General features: G+C 37.0%; 2 protein-coding genes across 4 annotated transcripts in view; one reads left to right on the top strand and one right to left on the bottom strand.

Annotated features, from left to right (window-relative positions):
* LOC123551344 (arylacetamide deacetylase-like) lies at positions 1-23,352 on the bottom strand. Of its 3 annotated transcripts, none has more exons than XM_053540857.1 (8): positions 23,241-23,352; positions 15,696-15,867; positions 8,189-8,354; positions 7,146-7,244; positions 5,641-5,761; positions 5,116-5,179; positions 3,671-3,792; positions 1-3,384 (listed from the first exon to the last, which is right to left on the bottom strand). In XM_053540857.1, exons 3-8 carry the CDS (start codon positions 8,336-8,338, stop codon positions 2,711-2,713), a joined length of 1,230 nt encoding a protein of 409 aa, XP_053396832.1. In that variant the 5' UTR covers positions 8,339-8,354; positions 15,696-15,867; positions 23,241-23,352; the 3' UTR covers positions 1-2,710. The 3 variants fall into 3 exon arrangements, with proteins under 3 accessions (XP_053396832.1, XP_053396833.1, XP_053396831.1); XM_053540858.1 differs by having other exon boundaries at positions 23,272-23,352; XM_053540856.1 differs by lacking the exon at positions 23,241-23,352 and adding an exon at positions 17,279-17,433.
* LOC123551345 (S-adenosylmethionine decarboxylase proenzyme 1-like) overlaps positions 22,903-24,154 on the top strand; it is a 32,340-nt gene continuing 31,088 nt past the window's right edge. Inside the window, exon 1 of the mRNA XM_045340205.2 lies at positions 22,903-23,058. Coding sequence (XP_045196140.2) covers positions 22,949-23,058 — 110 coding nt within the window. The 5' untranslated portion in view covers positions 22,903-22,948. The remainder of the gene's footprint in view (positions 23,059-24,154) is intronic.

Raw genomic sequence — 24,154 nt, 5'->3', positions numbered from 1 at the left:
CAAAGTCATTCTATGTATTATAACATGAAGCGACAAAACGAAGGACACCAATTCTTTATATTACAGTAACTCTTACATGATTATAATAAAATATATACTACACGGCATACAGTTTACATTATCGTTTTAATCAGGCCAATATAAATAACTTCTCCATTACATAATACTGTCATAAAAACAAATGATTTGTTTGGATTCATCTTCATTTTAACATTCAATTTACTCAAGACATATACACAAATACGATGAATTAGGCACACATTAAACGCTAGTAGCTACTACTGGTGTGAACATGCTGTAAACACTTCATACATGTCCAATAAGAACGTCTAGAACACTGAATATCAAAAACTGGTTAACACAATTATAATAATGAAAAAGTTAAAAAGATGTAAATGAAATGAGCCGTGCCATGAGAAAATCAACATAGTGGGTTTGCGACCAGCATGGATCCAGACCAGCCTGCGCATCCGCGCAGTCTGGTCAGGATCCATGCTGTTCGCTAACAGTTTCTCCAATTCCAAAAGGCTTTAAAAGCGAACAGCATGGAGCCTGACCAGACTGCGCGGATGCGCAGGCTGGTCTGGATCCATGCTGGTCGCACACCTACTATGTTGGTTTTCTCATGGCACGGCTCAAATATATATCTCGTGATTTAACAGAAGTTTGGAGTATCAGATGATGTATTTAAAGTTGTCGTGTAACTTTTTGTTTACCGTAATAAGATTGATGATAGGAGTGGAGTAAAATGGTAGTATAATGATATAATTATGTAATATTCGTGATTTTTAACCATGTTTTATATATTTACCAAATAACTCAAGTACACTTTTCAAATGATTCTGGTTTGGTAAATAATTCTACTAAATCAATCCTAAATTCCGAATTCCTTACCGTATTGGCTTCCATAACAAGCTAAATAGTTTAAGGTGAAAACATGAAAATGATATATAATATAATATCAGAATGGAATGTTGATACATTGACATATTGTATAGCTTCTAATATGGAATGATATTCAGGTAAATATTACACAATGCTTGCTGACTGTTACAATTTACTCACCGACACTCCAATTGTGCTTACTGGTATAGTAATCATGCATGCTGGCACTTTTAACACGCTTGTTGACAATGATACCACGCTTGTTGACAATGATACCATGCTTGCTGGAAATGATACCATGCGTGCTGAAAGTTACAACTTCTTTGCTGCTTAGACCCTGATGTCTATATCATAATTTCATTTGGCAAAATGACAGTGCCGTGTAGCGTATTGGAATATTTCAACATGCCGGGACTGTATATAAGCACCATTGCACAGTTACAATGCTCACAGAAGAAAATACACGATGTGACCACACAATATGAAAGATGCAATCAGCCACCAAGCAAGTTGAAAGTAAGCATAATTCAAAGTGCAACACTGCACGTCACATTTTGATACCAGGGGGCGAATAATAATTGAATAATTGAAACAAAGGGACATAACTGATAGCAAATGGTTTAGCCAAGAGCTAATTAAAATCTGTTATAGGCCGGATATTCCCGTTACCTTTCGTGAAAACTACGAACTTGCACCCCCTGGTATCAAAATGTGACGTGCAATGTTGCACTTTGCATTATGCTTACTTTCAACTTGCTTGGTGGCTGATTGCATCTTTCATATTGTGTGGTCACATCGTGTATTTTCTTCTGTGAGCATTGTAACTGTGCAATGTTGCTTATATACAGTCCCGGCATGTTGAAATATTCCAATACGCTAAACGGCACTGTCATTTTGCCAAATGAAATTATGATATAGACATCAAGGTCTAAGCAGCAAAGAAGTTGTAACTTTCAGCACGCATGGTATCATTGTCAGCAAGCATGGTATCATTGTCCACAAGCGTGGTATCATTGTCAACAAGCGTGTTAAAGGTGCCAGCATGCATGATTACTATACCAGTAAGCACAATGGGAGTGTCGGTGAGTAAATTGTAACAGTCGGCAGGCATTGTGTAATATTTACCTAAATATCATTCCATATTCTAATGGTGGAAAGAGGAAAAGCGATAACAGAAGAAAAGCGATATCTGATAGTCTGTAATAAGCTGGCTACACTATTAAATTTAGTGAATTAATTGACATGCAACAATTTATTTTGCTCATAGTTACCTTTGTACTTTCCAGGAATATTAATTTGACCTTTCTGTAAACTATTTCATAATAATAATAATAATAATAACAATAAACAAACATATGGTCCTTAAACTTTAAAAGCAAATATTTTAAAATCCACGCTTCAATACCTATATGTAATTATAGTAAAATTAAAACAAACGTTATGCCAACCAATCCAAAATGAGATGAAAATAAAGTTTTAAGATCACGTTGAATTTACATAAAAAACTTATGGTCTGGCATTATCGGAAGTAAAACGTGACAAAAATAAAAATTAAAAATGTAAATAATTCACACGATAAAATCATAATAACTATTACTATTACACAATCAGATATTTTCCTGATTATCTATCAATAATGTATTTAAATGTATATGTATTTGTAGTATTCATTTTTAGTGAATACTGACACGTTTTTATATGAGCACATGCATTTTGAAGAGTTTTCTATGATGATTCAGTCATAAAATTCCAGATGGCTTTACTTTGTTTCTACAGCTGCAAATTCTATAAGTAGTTTACTAAAGTATAGGGATATATCTTACACTCATATTTTTAGTGTCTCATTCAAAAACTTAGCAAAACGTATGTTTTCTTGTCGTATACTTTTATCCCGCGAAACAAAATTAAGATATCCGTGCTGCTCTGTAGACATAAACCTTTTGGTAACTTTCACCCCGACTCGTTCAAGTCGTTCGGCAACAATTAGACCATCATCTCTTAGAACGTCGAATTCTACGTTAAATATGTAGGTGGGAGGAAGCAGGCGAAGATCTTCATCGGAAGCCATTAAAGGGGCAAACAGTGGATCTGTAATTTTCTCTATTATTTCCTTTGGTACTTTAATCTCATTGCTGTTTTTATCATTTGTCTTTTCCGATGTTTTATCCTGATTTTCGTTTCTTATACTGGTTGGCAAAAGGTCTTTGCTGACGTAAGCTGCGTATATTGAGTCTTTTAGTTCAGTGTTTACATGTTTATTGTTGTAAAGCATATCGTAATACTCCAGGTGACCAAACCCATAGAGAAGCCAGTAGAAAATCATTACTTGCTTTGTTAGCACGCCGGGTCCAGTTTCGTACTTCTTGTAACAGGGCAGGTCGAAGTCAAATGCTTGAAGGGCTGGATAATCTACGGACATGAATTTAAGACTTGGTAAGTCCTTTTCTTTCGAAAGTTTGAGGGCAACAGCCATAGCAAAATTTCCACCAGCACTGTCGCCTGAAATGAAACGAAAACTTGGTTACGTATAAAATAACTGGAATAAAATTCTACAATAATTATGCAAATATCAACAAGTTTTTGCAACTTACAGACTCGTCAAACACAGAAAAACATATTTCTTCATATATCCTTTCTGAACATATACAAAATATTAGTCTAAGTACCATTAAATGAACTATTGGTTTCTTCAGTTAGTGTAACTACATAGTAAAATGTTTATATCGAGAATTCAAATTATCTTGTTTGACCTTTCATTGTTTTGAATAACGTGATCCGAATGTACCTTTAATGCCGATCAGATTTTCATCTACTCCGTAGTCTCTTGCATGTCTAAGAAAGTATCTGGTCGCAGTCAAGCAGTCTTCCAAAGGAATAGGGTAAAGATGTTCCGGGGCAAGCCTGTAACTGCAAGATATAATAATATTTTCTCAAATTCTATTCTACTTTAATTTTATTCATGTACAATATGAAAATAGTTATAAAAATACAATGAATGACTAAAAGTCATATGAACATAATAAACATTACAATTAAACCCTTTTGCAAATAAAATATGAAGGATAAGTAAAAGGACCTTAATTGCACTGCTGGCGGCAAGTAATTTTGTCTTTGCGACCAGTGCAAACCAAGATCAGCCAGCACATCATGGTCTGCCCTGCCCGCTATTCAGTCAGTTAATTTTCAGTGAACATCCCTTCGAATAATAAATGGTACTGCCCAAACTGAATTATGGACCAGTTCGTTTTAAAAACTTGACAAGGTAAAGGTTAATTAAATGTTGGTGAATACTGCACACTTCCTTAATGTATGTACAACAGAATAATTATCCCATTATGGCCTTGAATACATGAGGTTGCCTAAGTATTAGTACCAAGTTCATCTCCGTTAGAATCCGAACACATTACAACTTATTTTTCTCAGGCTTATACTGCTACCTTGGTGCGGCTAGGAAACTAATGTGTTTATAAAAGCTAGTATCTTATAAGAATTTCAATATTTGAAATGTTTGTTCGTTTCTTTTATCGTTAGTTATCAAAAGTTTTGTCCAGGTCTCGGTAAAGAAATTCCAGAAAACTCGATGGAAAGCTCTATAAAATTCACATGTTTTGATTTCCCCCTGAGGGGTTAACATTTACGAAGTTCTCACGTTTTTCTGTCCGACTCGAGTGGTTAACATGTTTTCTCTTAAACCTGAGTGTCTTACAATCATGAAATTCTCACGTTTTCTGTTCCACTTTAATGTCTTACAATCATGAAATTCTCACTCGAGTGGTTTACATTTATAAAATTCTCGCTTTTTCTCCTCGGTTTGAAAAACTAAGTGGCATTTTTAAAATCTCATACTACGAAGAAGACAATATCGTTCATTAAATCTATATGAGCCGTACCATGAGAAAACCAACATAGTGGCTTTGCGACCAGCATGGATCCAGACCAGCATGGATCCAGACCAGCCTGCGCATCCGCGCAGTCTGATCAGGATCCATGCTGTTCGCTAACGGTTTCTCTAATGGCAATAGGCTCTGAAAGAGACCAGAATGCATCCTGACCAGACTACGCGGATGCGCAGGCTGTTCTGGATCCATGCTGGTCGCAAAGCCACTATGTTGGTTTTCTCATGGCGCGGCTCAATTATGGGCATGAACTAATGACACTTTATTAGAAATTACTGGGAAAAAATATAGAAATCTTTTGAAAGTGTTTTACTTTAATTCTGTCCATACTTACTTTACGGAGACAAGAACGCTTCCAGATTCTTCAACGACCTGCTCGGAGAAAGCGGCATACATATCTGAAATTGTGTACACGTACATATTGTAGATTGATATTTTACTTAGACTATATACATAGAGATGCCTACGAAAAGTAATATGCTAACAAATTACATTAGTGTTGACAAACTGCTTTAAACGTTCTTTTAAAATGGGGGTGGGGGAGGGTACAGGGGCCAGGTAGAGGGACGGTGTTGGTGGTAGGAGGAGGGTTGGGTGAATGGGCGAGGGCTATTTGCTACTGATCGTTCTAAGACGATGCCATACTGTTTTCCTAAGTTTGATTTGTTCTCTTTATATTCATGGGTACTTTGCAGCTAGCACACATTGACGCATTTTTATTTTAAGGCGGTTATTACTTTCGAACCGTGCCGTTGTGTTTCAGTGTGCTTATTGCAAGATATATTATGAATATTTGTAACCTGTGCAAAGACTGGAGTCATGAAATGCAATTTTATTTAGCTTTATTTAAACTATAAACCTGGCGACATAAGGACCCATCCACCACCATGGTAATGAACTATTCCGGGACGGAGGTCATCCGTATGTCCAGCTGGCTTGAATACAATCACCTCTACTCCATCCATTGTCGTTGTATATCTCTACCGATAAAAAAGCAATTGTATGGTCTTATATTCCTCATTCTGTAACTATAGTAATGTAACATTCAAAAATACATCAGTCTTGATTGGGAATCGAACACAGGATCGGGAATCGAACACAGGATCGGGAATCGAACCCAGGACCTCTCACACTTAAAGGGACACTGTACCACGTTGCTACAAAAGCTAGCTCATATAGCAAGGCAGTATCAGTGCACCATTAGACCTAAAAAAATTCTTTGTTTCCGGTAACATGCTAAAAAAATTAGGGTAGGTAGGTCGGAAAAATTTTTTTTTTGGAAATTTTTTTTATGAAGGGAGACTTTTCTGAAATTATTTTTGTGTCAAAAAATTAATACAAATAAGGGGATTATGCCTTTAGAGCATCAGGAAGTTGATTTTTAACATCACTGACCATGTTTAAAGCATAAAAAGTGCAGTTTGGCAACTTTTTGTCAAAAAGTTGAAAAAATTATTCTCCAAGGCCATAAAAACATTTAGGGTCGGGCCAAAAAATTTAGGGTAGGTCGGGATACCGGAAACAAACATATTTTTTTTACGCCTTATACTCTACTATACTACATACATCTCCTACATTATAGAATTCTTAGAATTTGAACCTCTATTGGACGCCCAAAAGTGCCAGTTCATATGTACTCGTCATTTATTTTACGTTGGGCGCCAACATAACTTATTGGAGAGACTTCAGCCCTGACTGCAGGAATCGAACCCGGGACCACTCATACTTCAAGCGGATACAATCTAGCTCATATAGCAAGTCAATATAGTGCACCCTTATACCCTACCCAATCGCAGAAGTATTAACTTTAAATGGGGTTTAAAGTTAACATAATCATTAAATCAAGGTTTGAACGTGTTTAAGCGTTTTAATAGTTTCAATATATAGGACCATGTATTATATCATATTTGCCTACATTTTGTAGCTTGCTTCTCTACAAAGCAAGAGCAAATGGAAATTTGAGCCGCGCCATGAGAAAACCAACACAGTGGCTTTGCGACCAGCATGGGTCCAGACCAGTCTGGTCAGGATCCATACTGTTCGATAACAGTTTCTCTAATTCCAACAGGCTTTGAAAGCGAACAGCATGGATCCTGACCAGACTGCGCGGATACGCAGACTGGCCTGGATCCATGATGGTCACAAAGCCAATATATTGGTTTTCTCATGGCACGGCTCAAATTTGCATTGTGATTTCCTAAACAACGAGATGATAGAAAGTAAACAAAACGAAAAGGACTAGTGTTGTATTGCATCGGAAAAAAAACATATTATGACATTTAGTTTAAATATTTTCATACTGCGTGTTGCGGTTTTAAATATGTAAAATAAAATATGCTGTTTTGAAGTTCCGTGTATATTTACCTCGACGTTGGGCGATTTCTTGTCCATAAAAGTTAAGATGTTCAACATTGATCTCGTGCTGTTAAGAGGCGAAAGTCCAAAATATCCACCAATATGACTCTGAAAGAAGACCAAATATTTTTTTCAAGGTCACCTTAACTCAGGAAACTTCAAAAATATTTTTAATACATTTGAAATAAATTACAGGATAGCAAGTATGCATTTGATGTCTTGTACGTCTTCTTTGCACGAACGTTTTTTTAAGTCATACGTCACTCATTTGGCTATGTGTAAAAATATCCCAAACTATGAAAAAATTTATTACAGTTCACTTTTCAAGTCATTCAATGATTATTATTATACCTGATTTATATAGCGCCCTTTTCGTGATAAACACGTTCAAAGGCACTTTATTGCAACTGCAGCCACACAGGGCGCGAAATCAACCTCTACTAGTACAGACACGGAGCGATCTGACCAGAGGGACATAGTGAGATAAAGCCCCCAGAACAGACAGAGAGAACTTTTCAGATACAGGATGTATCCGGCTAACTTAGCCTAGCTCTTTTCGATAGACAGTCTGGTTCTTTAACGTGCCCGCTGTATAGCACAGATACACGCGATGCCATCTTTCCTGGGAAGAACAAGAACAGCCTCTAGTTAGATGGGAAACACTCAAGAGCATCTCAGAAATTTCAAGTGCCTGGACCGGGATTCGAACCCCGGACCTTTGGATTGACAGTCAAGCGTGTTACCACTAAACCACCGGCCCACCTAAATAAGACATTAGCATGCTAAAATTCCATCTCAGATTCGATCTCAAGGTCGGAGAGTTTCACTTGTTAAACATGTAGCATACTTATTACTATCTTATACATATTTGCGACTCAATCAGAGATCGAGATAAATAAAGATTTTTAATCTACGGGGTATATTATTAAGTCCAGTTTTAGTATGTATCAATTTCATCAGAAAACGGCCTTCAACATCAGTATTAAGACCACAGGGCTAGTTCACAACACATTATAGTGACAATTTACAATATGTTTGAGTAAAATATTTACCAAAACACCGATGAATTTGAAGGCAAGTCCACTGAAAGTCTTCAACCCTCGGTTGCTGGCAGTTTCAGGATAGACTGGTCGTGCATAGAAAGCTGCAAGTGCTACTATGACCCCTATACCAAACAGTGCTTTGTAGATGAATAGCGCCATCTCTGTACTGGGAAATCTAAAAGGCATAAAACCAGTCTTATGTTAGAAAGTGATGCTTATTCTCTGTTTATAAAAAAGCTCGCACTTTGCATTATTTAATTTGCTGTTATGTTATAGTCATAACATTGCAATGGTACAATTTTTGAGCGATAAATAACAATAACAGTCAGTTGTACAAGTTACTTTTTTGATTCTAAATAATGTCCAAAACGTTTCTACTTATTACTCGAAGGAGTACATTAAGACAGCAGAAACATGTACATTTGTCAGGTGCATTCTTTCATTTTACACGTTTACTCTCGTAGGGAACAAAAATGCACCATAGGGCAGTTTCAACCTGTCTATTTCAATAAGTTCTCTATATATGCAGTTATTGCAAAAGTCTTTACCTGCCTAATGCAGGAACATATCCAGGATGGTAAACCCACGTGACTCTTCGGTATCTTACACATGGGGAAATCGCTCAATTCAGGTAACATTCTTTTGCTTAAAATTTCCTTTTTACTTGAAAGACTTTTATAACATAACGGGAGCTGTCGGAGGACAGCAACGCTCGACTATTCAACATCCTTGTCAACTGAATGAATACAAAAGTCGAAAAAGGGGCAAAATTTTGTAAAAATGGGAACAGGGTTATGGAACCTGCATAGTGTTTAATAGCTCATGACAGTGGACAAGTGTGTGAATTTTCAATCCATTCCCATTAGTGGATACTGAGATACCAGCTTACAAACAAAAACTTAACCAAAAAACTGCTAATTCGAAACAGGGGCATAATATTGAAAGAAAAATGCAAAGTAGACTTATGGGACCTGCACAGTGCATGTCAGATCATGACAGTGAACGAGTGTGTGAAGTTTCCATTCCCATTAGTGGATACTGAGATACCAGCTTACATACACAAACTTAACCAAAAACTTCTAAGTGAAAAGGGGGCATAATTTTGAAAAATGCCAATTAGACTTATGGGACCTGAACGATGCATGTCAGATCATGACAGTGAACAAGTGTATGAAGTTTCAATCCATTCCCATTAGCGGATACTGAGATACCAGCTTACATACAAAAACTTAACCAAAAACTTCTAAGTGAAAAGGGGGCACAATTTTGAAAAATGCAAAGTAGACTTATGGGACCTGAACAGTGCATGTCAGATCATGACAGTGAACAAGTGTATGAAGTTTCAATCCATTCCCATTAGCGGATACTGAGATACCAGCTTACACACAAAAACTTAACCAAAAATTTCTAAGTGAAAAGGGGGTATAATTTTAAAAAATCCAAGTAGACTTATGGGACCTGAACAGTGCATGTCAGATCATGACAGTGAACAAGTGTATGAAGTTTCAATCCATTCCCATTAGCGGATACTGAGATACCAGCTTACATACAACATTTTGTCAGTGAAAAACAATTTGAGGAAGTGTTTGATAAGGAGTGTCAAGGATGTCTGAAAGACGCTTTGTGGCAAGAAAAGCCCCCATTTTCCTGTCTCCGACGCTTTTTAGGTCGACTATTCAAAGAATAGTAGAGCTATTGGACTCGCCCATGCGTCGGCATCCACGTCGGCGTCCCGATTTCACATTAGAAGATATTACATGAGTGTCTTGTCATACTAGTTGAATAAGATAACATTATGCGAGGCTCTGCCGAGCATTTTATCAGTTTTAATCAGAACACAAATCATGCCTGGTAAACTACAGAGCTACCTCTTTAAGATGTATACGGTAAACTACTCTGTCGCGACTTCCGAGGTAGTGCATGTGTGACTTTATCAATGTACGAGCACGTTCAAATGCACCTATGAATCTAAAATCTGAAAGTTTTAAACAGTCATGCTGATTTACAAGCTAGATAAACTTTATAGGACAAATTTACGTGGAGGCTAATCATAATGCATTTAGTGTTTTAACAATGTACGCATTTTATTAGCAACCTCAGTTAAACATACAATACTGTGAAATCATTAATATTCGTGGGGGATTAATTTTCGTGGATTTCGTGGTTGGGTTAATCCACGAAATTTAATCCCAACGAATAAGTGGAATTCCCATTCATTTTATGTTCAAAAGTTATAATCCACGAATTAATATCCCCACGAATTTGCCATTCTGACCTAAACCACGAAATTTCATGCCCACGAAATTAAATGATTTTACAGTAACTGACATAATTACTGCAGTGATCGAATTCTAAATTTAAGAACTTTCTTTATATCTGAAATTCTAATATCCTCAGCTATTTTCATTTCTATCAATTTATCATTTATCTGAACCAGTCAAACGCGTTTGTCGAAAGGGTCGTGACTGCAGATTTTGCGTAAAATTATCTTTCTTTAGAATTTGAATTTTGTCATATTATGACGTAAGAGCATTAGCCTCTTTAAATATCTGTGTGAGGTTAGCAGAATAGCAGAATAACTCCAACAGAATAGCAGAACAACAGAATAACTCCAGCAGAATAGCAGAATGACAGAATAACTCCAGCAGACTAGCAGAATGGCAGAATAACTCCAGCAGAATAGCAGAACAGCAGAATAACTCAAGCAGAATAGCAGAATGGCAGAATAACTCCAGCAGAATAGCAGAACAGCAGAATAACTCAAGCAGAATGGCAGAATAACTCCAGCAGAATGACAGAACAGCAGAATAACTCCAGCAGAATAGCAGAACAGCAGAATACCTCCAGCAGAATAGCAGAATAACTCCAGCAGAATAGCAGTATGGCAGAATAACTCCAACAGAATACCAGAATTGCAGAACAGCAGAATAACTCTAGCAGAATAGCAGAATGGCAGAATAACTCCACCAGAATAGCAGAACATCAGAATAAATCCAGCAAAATAACAGAATAGCAGAATGGCAGAATAACTCCAGCAGAATAGCAGAATGACAGAATAACTCCAGCAGAATAGCAGAACAGCACAATAACTCCAGCAGAATAGCAGAATGGCAGAATAACTCCAGCAGAATAGCAGAATGACAGAATAACTCCAGCAGAATAGCAGAACAGCAGAATAACTCCAGCAAAATAGCAGAATGACAGAATAACTCCAGCAGAATAGCAGAATTGCAGAACAGCAGAATAACTCCAGCAGAATAACAGAATAGAAGAATGGCAGAATAACTCCAGCAGAATAGCAGAATGGCAGAACAGCAGAATATCTCCAGCAGAATAACAGAATAGCAGAATAACTCCAGCAAAATAGCAGAATGGTAGAATAACTCCAACAGAGTAGCAGAATGGCAGAACAGCAGAATAACAGAATAGCAGAATATCTCCAGCAGAATAGCAGAATGGCAGAATAACTCCATCAGAATAGCAGAATAACTCCAGCAGAATAACAGAATAGCAGAATAGCTCCAGCAAAATAGCAGAATGGAAGAATAACTCCAACAGAGTAGCAGAATGGCAGAACAGCAGAATAACAGAATAGCAGAATAACTCCAGCAGAATAGCAGAATGGCAGAATAACTCCAGCAGAGTAGCAGAACAGCAGAATAACTCCAGCAGAATAACAGAATAGCATAATGCCTCCAGCAGAATAGCAGAATGGCAGAGCAGCAGAATAACAGAATAGCAGAAGAGCTCCAGCATAATAGCAGAATGGCAGAATAACTCTAGCAGAATAACAGAAAAGCAGAATAGCAGAAAAACTCCAGCAGAATAGCAGAACAGCAGAATAACTCCAGCAGAATAACAGAATAGCAGAATAACTCCAGCAGAATGGCAGAATAACTCCAGCAGAATAGCAGAACAGCGGAATAACTCCAGCAGAATAACAGAATAGCAGAATAACTCCAGCAGAATAGCAGAACAGCAGAATAACTCCAGCAGAATAGCAGAATAACTCCAGCAGAATAGCAGAATAACTCCAGCAGAATAGCAGAATAAATCCAACAGAATAGCAGAATAATTATAGCAGAACAGCAGAATACCTCCAGCAGAATAGCAGAATAACTCAAGCAGAATAGCAGAAAAGCAGAATACTTCCAGCAGAATAGCAGAACAGCTCGAGCAGAATAGCAGAATATCTCCACCAGAATAGCAGAAGAACTTGTTTTCATTTTACCTCGCATCTGTATGACAATTAGAATTAGCCTAAGACTATTTTTGCGGTAAACATGTAACCATAATGTGTTAAAAAACCATTTTTGTCAGTTAAAAGAATATCTTTAAGACTGACTTAAAAACATTATACGTCTCGCATATCACCTCGCACAATTAACATTAGCCTAAGGTAGAAGAATAGCAGAATAGCAGAATAACTCCAACAGAATAGCAGAATAACTCCAGCAGAATAACTTTTTTCATTTTACCTCCGGCAGAATAGGAAAATAACTCTAGCAGAATAGCAGAATAACTCTAGCAGAACAGCAGAATAACTCCAGTAGAATATCAAAACAAAACTCCAGCAGAATAATTTTTTTTTCATTTTACCTCGCATCTGTATGACAATTAAAATTAGCCTAAGACTATTTTTGCAGTAAACATGTTACCATTATAATTCTAAAGTTATTCTGCTGGAGTTGTTCTGCTATCTGTCTGCTGTTCTGCTGAAGTTGTTCTTTCAACAGACTAAAATGATTTACTTACAGTCATTAAAGCAGTAATGGTAACATGTATGTCGCAAAAAGAGTCTTATGCTAATGTTAATTGTGCGAGGTAATATGCGAGACGTATTATGTTTAAAAGTTTTATTATTATTATTATACCAGATTTATATAGCGCCCTTTTCATGATAAACACGTTAAAAAGCGCTTTAGATGTACTGCAGCCACACAGGGCGCGAAATAATCCTCTACTAGTACAGACACAGAGCGATCAGACCAGAGGGACAGAGTGAGATAAAGCCCCCAGAACAGACAGAGAGAACTTTTCAGATACAGACGTGTCCGGCTAACTTAGCCTAGCTCTTTTCGAATAGACAGTCTGGTTCTTTAGCGTACCCGGTGTATAGCACTAATACACGCGAAGCCGTCTTTCCTGGGAAGAACCAGTACAGAACTCTAGTTAGGTGGGAGACACTCAAGAGCATCTCATAAATTTCCAGTGCTTTGACCGGGATTCGAACCCCGGACCTTTGGATTGACAGTCAAGCTAGACCACCGGCCCACTGACAAAAATGTATTTCTGACAAAATATAATAGTAACATGCTTACTGCAAAAATAGTCTTAGGCCAATTTCAATTGTCATACAGATGCGAGCTAAAATGAAAAAAAAAGTTATTCTGCTATTCTGCTGGAGTTAAAAACTAGATGTGTGTCCATAGGACACAGGTGCACCCTTTCCTGCCACTGTAACATGGTTTAATAACTCAGGTTAAACAATTTTAAGATGTTTGCAACACAAACTTTTAAGAACCTTATGTGTATTTTTCACTTAGTTGGCCATAACTCTGACCTAGCTGAGTTAAATCCTAAAGAGAACACTTCATAGGCTATAAAACAATCCTCTAATGTTTTATGATTCTAGGTCAAGAACATCTTAACATACATGTTTCACAAACATTTTGTTTTTGAGTAAGTCTGGACAAGAAGTCTGATTTTGTGTAGTGAAATAATGACTGTAGGTAAAATATTTTCGGAGCTACGCGCGACACAACATTAAAATGACAATGTTTTCCTAGGTCAGGAGGCCATAACTCCTACAATACTGAATGAATCCGGACGCGAAACCCCAGGTGCACAACTGCATATGCTGACCAACATTCCTGTAAACTTTGGTGACTCTAGGTCAAATACTTTTGGAGCTACGCGCGACACAACATTAAAAAATGACCAATGTTTATCTAAGTCAGGGGCCATAACTCCTACAAGACTGAATGAATCCGGACGCAAAACCCCAGGTGCACAACTGCACATGCTGACCAACATTCCTGTAAACTTTGGTGACTCTAGGTCAAATACTTTTGGAGCTACGCGCGACACAACATTAAAATGACCAATTTTTTACTAAGTCAGGGGCCATAACTCCTACACGACTAAATGAATTCGAACGCGAAACCCCAGGTATACAACTGCACATGCTGACCAACATTCCTGTAAAGTTTTGTGCCCGAGCCGGTAATCGCATTTCCTTATTTATGTACTGTGAAATCATTTAAATTCGCTAGCATGAAATTGCGCGCAAAAGGCAAAAAAGGCAGTTTCGCGCGGGCACTAATTCGGATCGCGCATTTTCAATTTAATTTTTTTATCCTAAATAGTCCACATCGCATTTGTCCGGTATAATATACAGTTCCAATTGCAAACACATTTATTCTTTTATTTTTACTAGTGGCCTAGTTTTTTATCCAAGATAATCCATATTAAAAGTTGACCTAGATTTCATCAAGGCAATCATTCTGACAAAATTTCATGAAAATCAGTTGAAAAACATTAGCCTCTATCCCATATTCAAAGCTTTCCTTTGATTTAACCAGGTGACCTAGTTTTTTTTTTATTCCAGTTAACCCATATTCAAATTCATCCTTGATTTTATCCAGACAAACATTCTCATTAAAATTTCATAGAGTGTAAAATGCAGTTCCTACAGCATAGATAAGGTGGTATTTCTTCAACTTAACCTAGTGACCTAGTTTTTGACCCAGAATAATACATTTTCTTACCTGACCTAGATTTAAACAAGACTAAATTTCACGAAGACCGATTGAAACAATACTGCCTCTATTGCATACACAAGCTAAATGTTGACAGAGAGAAAGACAGACAACTGGCGACGGACATCGAGTGATCACAGTAACTCACCTGAGCAAAAAGAAAAAAAAGTAACAGAATGTACAACTATTCAAAATTTATAATTATAACCTCATGAAAAACCTTAATCAAAACAATACTTGGAAAATCCATACATATGTATATCAAATGGAACAGTAACTTTATATTATTTCAAATTAGGACAACCCAAAGTAAATATTAAAACGTTTAAATTATGAACACAGAGCTCTGTTCATGCAACACAGAGCTATCTCCTTAGCGACATGACTATCTCCTTCACAACAGTGCTATCTCTCACAATAAAAAGTGAATAATTTTACTCCCGAACCATTTTCGGCACATATTTTATTTCCAAATGCATTGTATATTTTACAGCTATCTCACGCCTACTAGGTTTGCTTCTTAATATTGGTCAAAATGTAAATATTTGACAATTAAACTGCTTTCATGACGAAATGGCCAAATTTACTGCAAAATCAGCTTGTTGGTAAACATCGCCACGACCACATATTAAAAATGAATTAGCAAACTTAAAGTTCTCTGTAAAGTTTAATCATATCTACATCGCCTACCATTCCCCGATTTTTGATATTCGATACACTGCTTGTAAAAATGCAAAAAATATGATGACACTCACCTTTGTTGATGTTCTTTTATCTCGACGTGCACTACCTCGGAAGTTGCGACAGAGCAGTTTATCGTATACCTCTTAAAGAGGTAGCTCTGTAGTTTACCAGGCGTGCAAATGTAATATCTTTATCACATGTAAGCGTTTCCTGCTAAAACAACCAAATTTCTTCTTTCTTTACCTGAAAGAACAATCCACTCGTCATCAAACTATATAACGAGCTGTTATTACCACGTACATATACATCGGTATTACGAACATTTTCACCGAGTGGGATTTTACGGGGCAGTGGCTAGAGAATCGGAATCGGTTCCCTAGACAGCGAACTTATCCGTCCGGAACCGGTTCTCTAACCATAATACCGTGCATAGGCTAGGGAACCGGAATTTTATAACACTGCCGAAATCCACTCTGTTTCTATAAGTAAGTATCATGCATATTATTGTCTTAATTAATTTTACCATTCCCTTCCATTTATCTGCGTTTACTGTCTCCAAAAGTCTACTCGCCGCATTCCGTGTCTGTCATATTAATTGGAATGATGTAAACTAGTAGGAAATGAATGCGTGAAAACTACTTTGTCTTTTTTAAATGTTATTTTAAAACATGTACAATGTTTAAATTGTTTTTTTTAAAAAGTATTAATTTGTATTTTCGTCATTACATGTTTATAGATGTACAAACAAATTTAATTGCCATTAAAACTTCTTGCAGATTATTTGATCCCTATAAATTATGTACTGGTTTGTAATACCTCGGCATTACACGTTCAAAGATATGTGATCAATACAAATTAACAGAAATTACTTAGTTTGTTTTAATTGTTTCTTTTATTGTATTGTACCTTTTAAGTTTAAATTTCAAGTTTATTTCGGCTTGCTCCAATGCCGACGATTTCCGCATTCATTCGTATAAGTTTATCTTCCAATATGGCGGACAGTATGCGGCGAGTACACTTTTGGAGACATAGTAAACACAGATAAATGAAAGGGCAGTGCTAGCTTGCTGAAATGGTGAAAATAATTAAGATAATAACATGCATGACACTTTCCAAAAGAAACAAAGTGAATTTCGACAGCTTTATGCATAGAAATAAAATTCCGGTTCCCTAGCCTATGCACGGTAATTTGTCTAGAGAACTGGTTCCGGGCGAATAAGTTCGCTGTCTAGGGAACCGATTCCGGTTCTCTAGCCACTGCCTTTTACGGCGAATCGACACAAAGAGGCCATTTATCGCAGAGAAAGAGCTAAATTTGAAAATCCTCACTATTAGCATTGTAAAAACATAAATCAATTGTAAACATAGTAATGCAAAGTATTTCATTGAAGGAACTATACCTAAAATAGGCGTAGAACGTACGAAAGTGCATGTAGTTACGCGGTGAAAATGACCTTGATCCCGCCAGCCTCCGCCGATTTTTGGTTCTGGTTACTGGCCGTCAATATGAGATTTTGCAACTTAGGGCTCACTAAAAGCACTATATATTGTTCATGTAAATGTGTATAATCACGCACGCATTCAAGTACTTGAAAATCGGTTAACAGCTTATACAAACTCATTTGAAAAGAATGTATCTGATTTAAAATCATACCTTTTATTCCATAAAACAGCCAATGTTGCAAAGTATATAATTATCGCATGAATTTCATAAAATGGGACGCCGATATGAACAAATAGATGTGTGTACAAGTCAGTTCGGTACACACTTAACTGTTTAAGCTCGCCAGTTTATCAGTTTTATCATGTATTACAATTTCACAAGATAAAGTAAATATGTTAATGCAACGGGTACGGTTTTGTGTCCAGCATAGTTAGAAGAAATAGTTTCAAATAAGAAACAAGGAGTTTTGTTTTCAAAACGCAAAATCATGACAAAAAAGTTAGGTTTTTTAGGTTTTAAGTTTATTTTAGCATAAAACCGCTGTTCCTGACATTTTCCCCTATCTACTCCACTGTGCATCTTGCATCTTTCTCGATTATTGCTTTCACAGCATCAATGCCTTTGTCAGACACAACAGTCAGAAGGCGCACAGGACAGGCCTCATCTTTGGTGTTGGTTTAGAGATAACCATCGGGCAACAGAACGGTATGGCAGCGCATTGTACCCGTACCCTTTGACCAAGTCGGCTTTAATTTCTGATCCTCCGATGCCAAACAGTCCGCGTATCTTACAATACGCCATCTGCTCTTCGCTTAAATTGCAGCTACATTCAGCCATTTTTAGTCAGGACGGTATACGACATGTACATCAACTGCTAATTAAATGTGCTTTTGCACGTGATTTTAGTGCCATTTCCAGTCAGTTGGACAGAAAAATCAATACTCTTTCCATTTCTGTGTCGATCCAGTTTTGATGTTTACCGCCAGGAAAATTAATTTTAACAATAATTTACTGTTCTTTTTGAAATAATGGTGTCCATTTTGTCTCTTTTTCCGTTTTTTTTCTTTACTTTTTGTAAATGATGTCCAATTGCGCGTGCAATCTAGCGAAAATGGCCATCCTTGATACCATTTATAAGCTTTTTTCTTTCCATACAAATTATGTAGTGAATACTGTGAATATTGTCAAGTACAGTAAGACTTGAATGAAAGTATTCCAGTCAGTTGTTAAAATGTTAGGCAATAGGCGAAGACCGAGTAAAAAACAAGATATAAAAATATGGAAAACCAGACTAATACTAAATCTTTACCACAGTCTGATTGAACTGGTCAAGGTTAGGTAACACTGCGATATTAATAGGAAGTTGGTTCCAAAAGGTGATATTCAGTGCTTTTGATAATATGTTGCAATTTGTAGCTGTCTGATAATGGATGCATATGCTTGGTTAGTCTGAGAGGTATTTGTATGTAAGATAGGAGGCAACTTGCTAACAACATTGTGGCATATTTTGTAGAACATGATGACTCTGATGTATCACCCCCTGTGTTGTGGAGACCGCCGGCCCAGATTTTTTCGCATAATCACGTCTCACCTAGCGTGCGGCACGCATTTGGCCATTTCAGCTTTGTTAATATATGTCTTTGTGTAGGAGCTCCAGACGGTAGAAGCATACTCCAACTGGGGTCCTCTGTGCCAGTTCTTATACTTTTTCATAATTGGTAGTCATGATTTGCTTGATGAGTTGTATTGGCATTTGTTGTAATTCTTGAGATGTGAGTGTTAACTTTAGGTCCGAATAAAGATGTAGTAGAAGATGTTTTGAGTGAGGGACTGACTAACATTTGGTCATGAAGATATTGTTTATTTTCAATGCCCTATTTATTTTTAGTGATGTGTTTAATTTTAAGGGCTGAAATCCATGTCCCACTTTTTCTTTCAGATTTGCATCTTGTCAAGGTCTTGCTGCAAGGATTGGGAATCTGAGTGTGAGTTATTAGTGAGGTAGACGGCAAAAGGTCGAACTTGAGATCCAGAGATCTAGAGACAGCACACGGAAGCTGATAGATAAAAATGAGAAAGAAGAGGGACCCAAGAACAGTGCCTTTGGGACCTAAAAAGTGAAAGGAAATTCTATAGAATGATCACAACCTAAGATGACAGTCTTGCTTCTACCGACCGGGAAGAAGCGTGTCCAGTTTAATGTTTGAGGAGAGGCGCCATCTTCTTGGAGAGTTTGAAGTAATTTGAGATTACTAACCTTGTCAAAAGCCTTACTAACGCAAAAAAGAATATGGTCAGTTTGGTTGCCAGAAGCGCTGATGTTACCAAGGTAGTCTGTGTGTTAAATCAGCTGAGTTTCGGAGGCACGCTTCTGTCTAAAACCAAGTTGAAGATCATACAGACTATTGTGAGAGTTGAAGTGTGGGGATAGATGGAAACAACGATATGATTATGGATTTTACCGAGTATAAAGGTGGGAGAGATTGACATATAGTTTGCTGTGTCATTGGTGTCACCTTTCTTACATACGGTGCATACGTTGACCTTGGTCAAGTTATGCGGGAAGTCACCAGGATAACAGGAATTTCTGAAAAGAACCGTTATGATATCTATAGTTTCAAGCCTCAGTTCCTTTGGCACGCTAGGTCTGATCGGATCCGGTATTGCAGCTTTGTTGGTTTTAAGATTACAAGGAAGTAATATAACACCAGATTTGCTGATGGAATTGTCAGGCATCTTGGGATACTCGCAATGTTGTAGAGGATTTAAGTATCTTAATTAGCGTTTGAATGCATATTTGGTTCAAGGATAGTGGAGATTTGATAGAGAAAATTGACTGAAACTGTTTATTCAGTATGTTGGCCTTGTAGACAGATGTGTTTAGATTTAAGACAGCCTGGTGTTTGGTCTTTGACCAGGAGACACCTTGTGAGGCCTGTTTAGAAGTTTTAGTAAGTGTGTATGATCTTTAGAGGAAAAAGAAGCTCGTGTGTTAATTTCATCAGAATCAGCAATGTCAAGAAATGCGCTGTAAGAGTCTTTTATTTTAGTTTTAATGATATTTTTACTTTTCTTGAGTTTGCACCACTGGTCATGGTTAGATTTGCTTCGCTTCATTTTTTTTTTGTACAGGTGGTCTCTCTTATTGGTTAATTCTATTTCCTTATAGTTACTTGGGGAAATGGTTTTAGAGCCAATTTCCTTGAGTGGTACATGTTTATCTTAGATATTCTGGCTTTAAGTCTGTTTTTGAACCGGGACGACATATCTTCAACTGATCGAGAAAGAGCCAGAATCATTTAATATTTCTTCATGTAGTCCTTATACTCGGGTTAATTTGCTTTATTATTGAGTGATAGTTTCTGGGGTTTTGTTTATAGTTGGTACTGCATTTACAAAAATGCAAAGATAACATCATAAGATATACCTGAACCAATATCAACTTTGTTAACTAGGATGTGGTTTGATGTGAGAGAAAGATCGAAAATAGTTTGGTTTCTGGTATATTAAGTAACCATCTCTGTCAGGCAGTGATCGTCCAAACCATATTTGAGACTCTGAATTCTGAATATTGTTTCATGAGCTACGAATTTATCTATTAGAGTGAATGTGTAAGGCTAGACAATATGTTCTATTACTGAACAGGAAAATCATCCGAAACCGTATGTTCGTGTAACCAAATGTATGGTCAGATACTGTTACTGAAACGTGGCTTTGGATTTGTTGAAAAAAAGTGTATTATAGTAACCCGTAAGAATCTACCTTCCTACCTACCTACGTACCAATCTCCATTACTGTCTAACCCTTTACAGGGACGCATATAGACGCTTTCGTCAATTAGACATAATTTTAAGCTGATTGAATATAAAGATTATAGTTACAATCACAAAATTTGTGTCAAAATCAAGCAATACAATGTTTTCTGTTAAATTTGGAATATTTTACAAGTGTCTGACTTTAACCGTCACTTTAGATTTGTGGGTGTCAGCACTTAGGCATTTGGCCTGTATATGCCCTCTCCAGTCGATGTCCATAGAGCCGTTGGAAAGTACATCGTCGAAGTCGAAGTATAGTCAGTTTAAAAGCTTTTCAGAGCTTATGTTGTAATGTTGCTTTCTGGCCGACTTTAAATAAAACTTAAAAAAAAATGCAATTCAACAAAAGTGGGTGGTTGTGTTTGAGGAGAAATTAAGCCTATACAAATCTGTATCTGTATCTGTTCAGTTATGTAGGAGGACCAATTCTGGTATAACCCTGCGGGGAAAGAGCCTAGTAGCACTGAGGGAAAGTTACCCTGAAGCTCTCGACTGTCTGTGCTAGCACTGCGCTGTCTTCCAGATGGTTCCAATCTACCATGAACTTCACAAAGAATGAGTTTTTATATTGATCTGAATGAGCAAAAGGGACCTTGAATGGTCTAGAGTTCAATATTGCCCTTCTTTCTAATATATTGTTTGTTACGTAGTTTTCATAAGCTTTTGTTCTCATAGCTCTTCCTTTCCGTTTTACTGTCAGGTATTCCTCGGGATCCACTGCCGGCACCATACCCCCTGCTATTTTGTAGAGCATCTCCAGCCTGTTGTAGGTACGGCGGTCTTGCAGTGTATTCAATTTTAGAGTCTTTAGCATGTTTGTAAGTTGTAACCGACCCTTCCTCTCTGCTTCGATAGTCGTTTAGAGTGAATCTTGCTCCTTTTTTCTGAAAACTTTCGATCTTATCAATGTCTTTCTTTAAGGGTGGGTCCCAAACTACTGATCCATATTCACGTTGTGATCGAACCAAGGCAATCAAGCTGTTTTTCGACATTGTGTTTGGCAGTGTTTAAGATTTCTGCGCAGGAAGCCAAGTGATGAGTTCGCCTTTTTGCAAATGTTTGAGATGTGACTAGACCAGTTCAGATCTTGTGAAATTAAAATTCCAAGGTAAGGGTTTGCTCGAGTCCACTTGTTTTAGAATTGTTTTGTCTAGTTCATAAAAGTGTGTCGATTTACTTTTAATACTCAGAATGTAGCACTTTTAGCATTAAATTTCATGCCCCACGTTTTTGCCCATTTTTCAAGTTCTCCCATATATCTTTTTGGAGTGCATTTGATGATCATTGTTGTTTCTTTATCACTCTATAAAGCAAACAATCATCGGCGAAGAGGCGAACAAAAGACTTCACACTCAGTGGTAGATCATTTATATGGCAGAGGAACATCGGAGGCCCCAGGATTGTACCTTGGGGAACACCGGACTCTACTCTGACACTTTTAGAGTTTTCACCTTCGACAATTACATTCATAGACCATGTTTCCAAGAATGAAGACATCCATTTATGAAGATTTCCTCTGATACCATAGTTCGATATTTTGTGGAGTAGGCGATCGTGCGTCACTGTATCGAACACCTTGCTAAAATCCAATATGGCTACGTCAACTTGTTCTTTTTTGTCAAATTTTGATAGGAGATCATGCATTGTTACAAGCAGTTGTGTTTCTGTTGAGTAACCTGATCTAAATCCGTGGTTTAATGTTGTCAATATTTTATGCTGATCGAAGTGTTTCATAAGGTGTGTGCATATAATATGTTCCAGAATTTTCGATGTGTCACTTGTAAGACTGACAGGTCTGTAGTTTTCAGCCAGATGTTTGTCACCTTTCTTAAAAACCGGTGTCACGTTCGCCTTTCTCCAGTCTTCAGGAAGTTCGCCAGTATCTATTGAGAATTGGAATATTTCACTCAAGCCGGCTGAAAAGAACTATAGTTTGCTGTTTGATATGTTACCTTTTTGGAAGAATCACATTTTTATTGTCATATGTGACAGTTATTAGTCTACGGAAAAATCAATAGCAGTGCCTAACCGTATCTCAGTTTAGACGACCTTGACCTCTGTCAAAATGGCGAGTGCGACCGGGGAAAATTTTTTCGAAGGAACCGAGAAATTATTGGAAGTGTGGTTCACTTCGTCGAAAGAAGAAAACAAACCGGATTTGAGAACTATCGATAGGTAATATTTAAGTCGTCATGTCGCGTCATTTTTCAGTTAACGGCAACAGGTTGTATTGTCACATTATTTCGCGAAGGTTCAGTTGACATGTCTTATCTTTCCGTCATTGCACGTATTTATGTATAAATATCGGAGGTACTGTCTCTTCAGACATAAACACAAATTTGATAATTAATATTTACCAAATAAAATGATATGATAAGTTATAATAACCATTATCCTTTCCCAATTTTTTCTCCTTAAAAGTCTTCATGAAATTCAAAACAAAAATTATGGAGGTACAGTAGTTCCCAGGTTTGTGTAACATGTGTATGATGTCATCAATTTTAGCTGATTGCAGATAGAGTACACAGTGTAAAATATATTTACTAAATTATTCAATACAGTGCTTTAGGGTATAGCGGATAGCTAACTAATTTTTCCTGCATTCCAATTCAAAGAAATGAAAATAGTATTTTTTTCAGTATCGTACAGTTACCTGAATCAGTGGGGCACCAGAATCAGTGTATTTTGTTTAAGCATGCTCCTTGTTTGAACAGGGAGTCATATGACATAATAAGGTTTTGCAGTGATTGTGTAAACTTATTAACTACATCACAGCTGTCAAACTTTGCAAAATGTGATTTTAAATAAAAAGTAATGATGATTTGAAATATCCATGTGTAAATTTTCATGAATTTCTTATTACTTTTTTCCACTGTTACAAAATCTCCTCCACTTCCCACACTTTTTAACCATTTGAAACAATATTTTGTATGATGTAGTTTCAAGATCTGTCAAAATTATCAATATATGGTAAAATAATATGCATTATCCAAAATTAGCATACAGGGTATTCCCAAAATTCCATCTTCTTATATATTTTTGTTGTAAAAAGTACTGTTTTACCTCCATTTGTTTCACATGTGAATGTAAATAAATCTTGTTTTTTTTTCTGTCAGAAATGGAAAGATTGCAGTTAAAAAGTTGCATCTCATTTGTATTCACTCAATTTGGAGAATGTAACCATAAAGGATGTCACCATCATCCACCTCTTATACTGCTGCTTGGAAATGGAGGCTAGACTGCATGGTGGTTTTCAGTGCCATTGCTATGG

This window comes from Mercenaria mercenaria, chromosome 4 (genome assembly GCF_021730395.1).
Source record: "Mercenaria mercenaria strain notata chromosome 4, MADL_Memer_1, whole genome shotgun sequence".
Taxonomy (NCBI): domain Eukaryota; kingdom Metazoa; phylum Mollusca; class Bivalvia; order Venerida; family Veneridae; genus Mercenaria; species Mercenaria mercenaria.
Note: the sequence above shows the minus strand (reverse complement) of the source record. Positions and strands in the feature narration are given on the sequence as shown.

Coding starts and splice junctions, on each gene's coding strand:
- LOC123551344 (XM_053540857.1), bottom strand. CDS start 8,338: ATGGCGCTATTCATCTACAAAGCACTGTTTGGTATAGGGGTCATAGTA. Junction 7,245..8,188: donor TCAAATTCATCGGTGTTTTG/GTAAATATTTTA, acceptor GTCTTCTTTCAG/AGTCATATTGGTGGATATTT. Junction 5,180..5,640: donor ATGGGTCCTTATGTCGCCAG/GTTTATAGTTTA, acceptor ACACAATTTCAG/ATATGTATGCCGCTTTCTCC.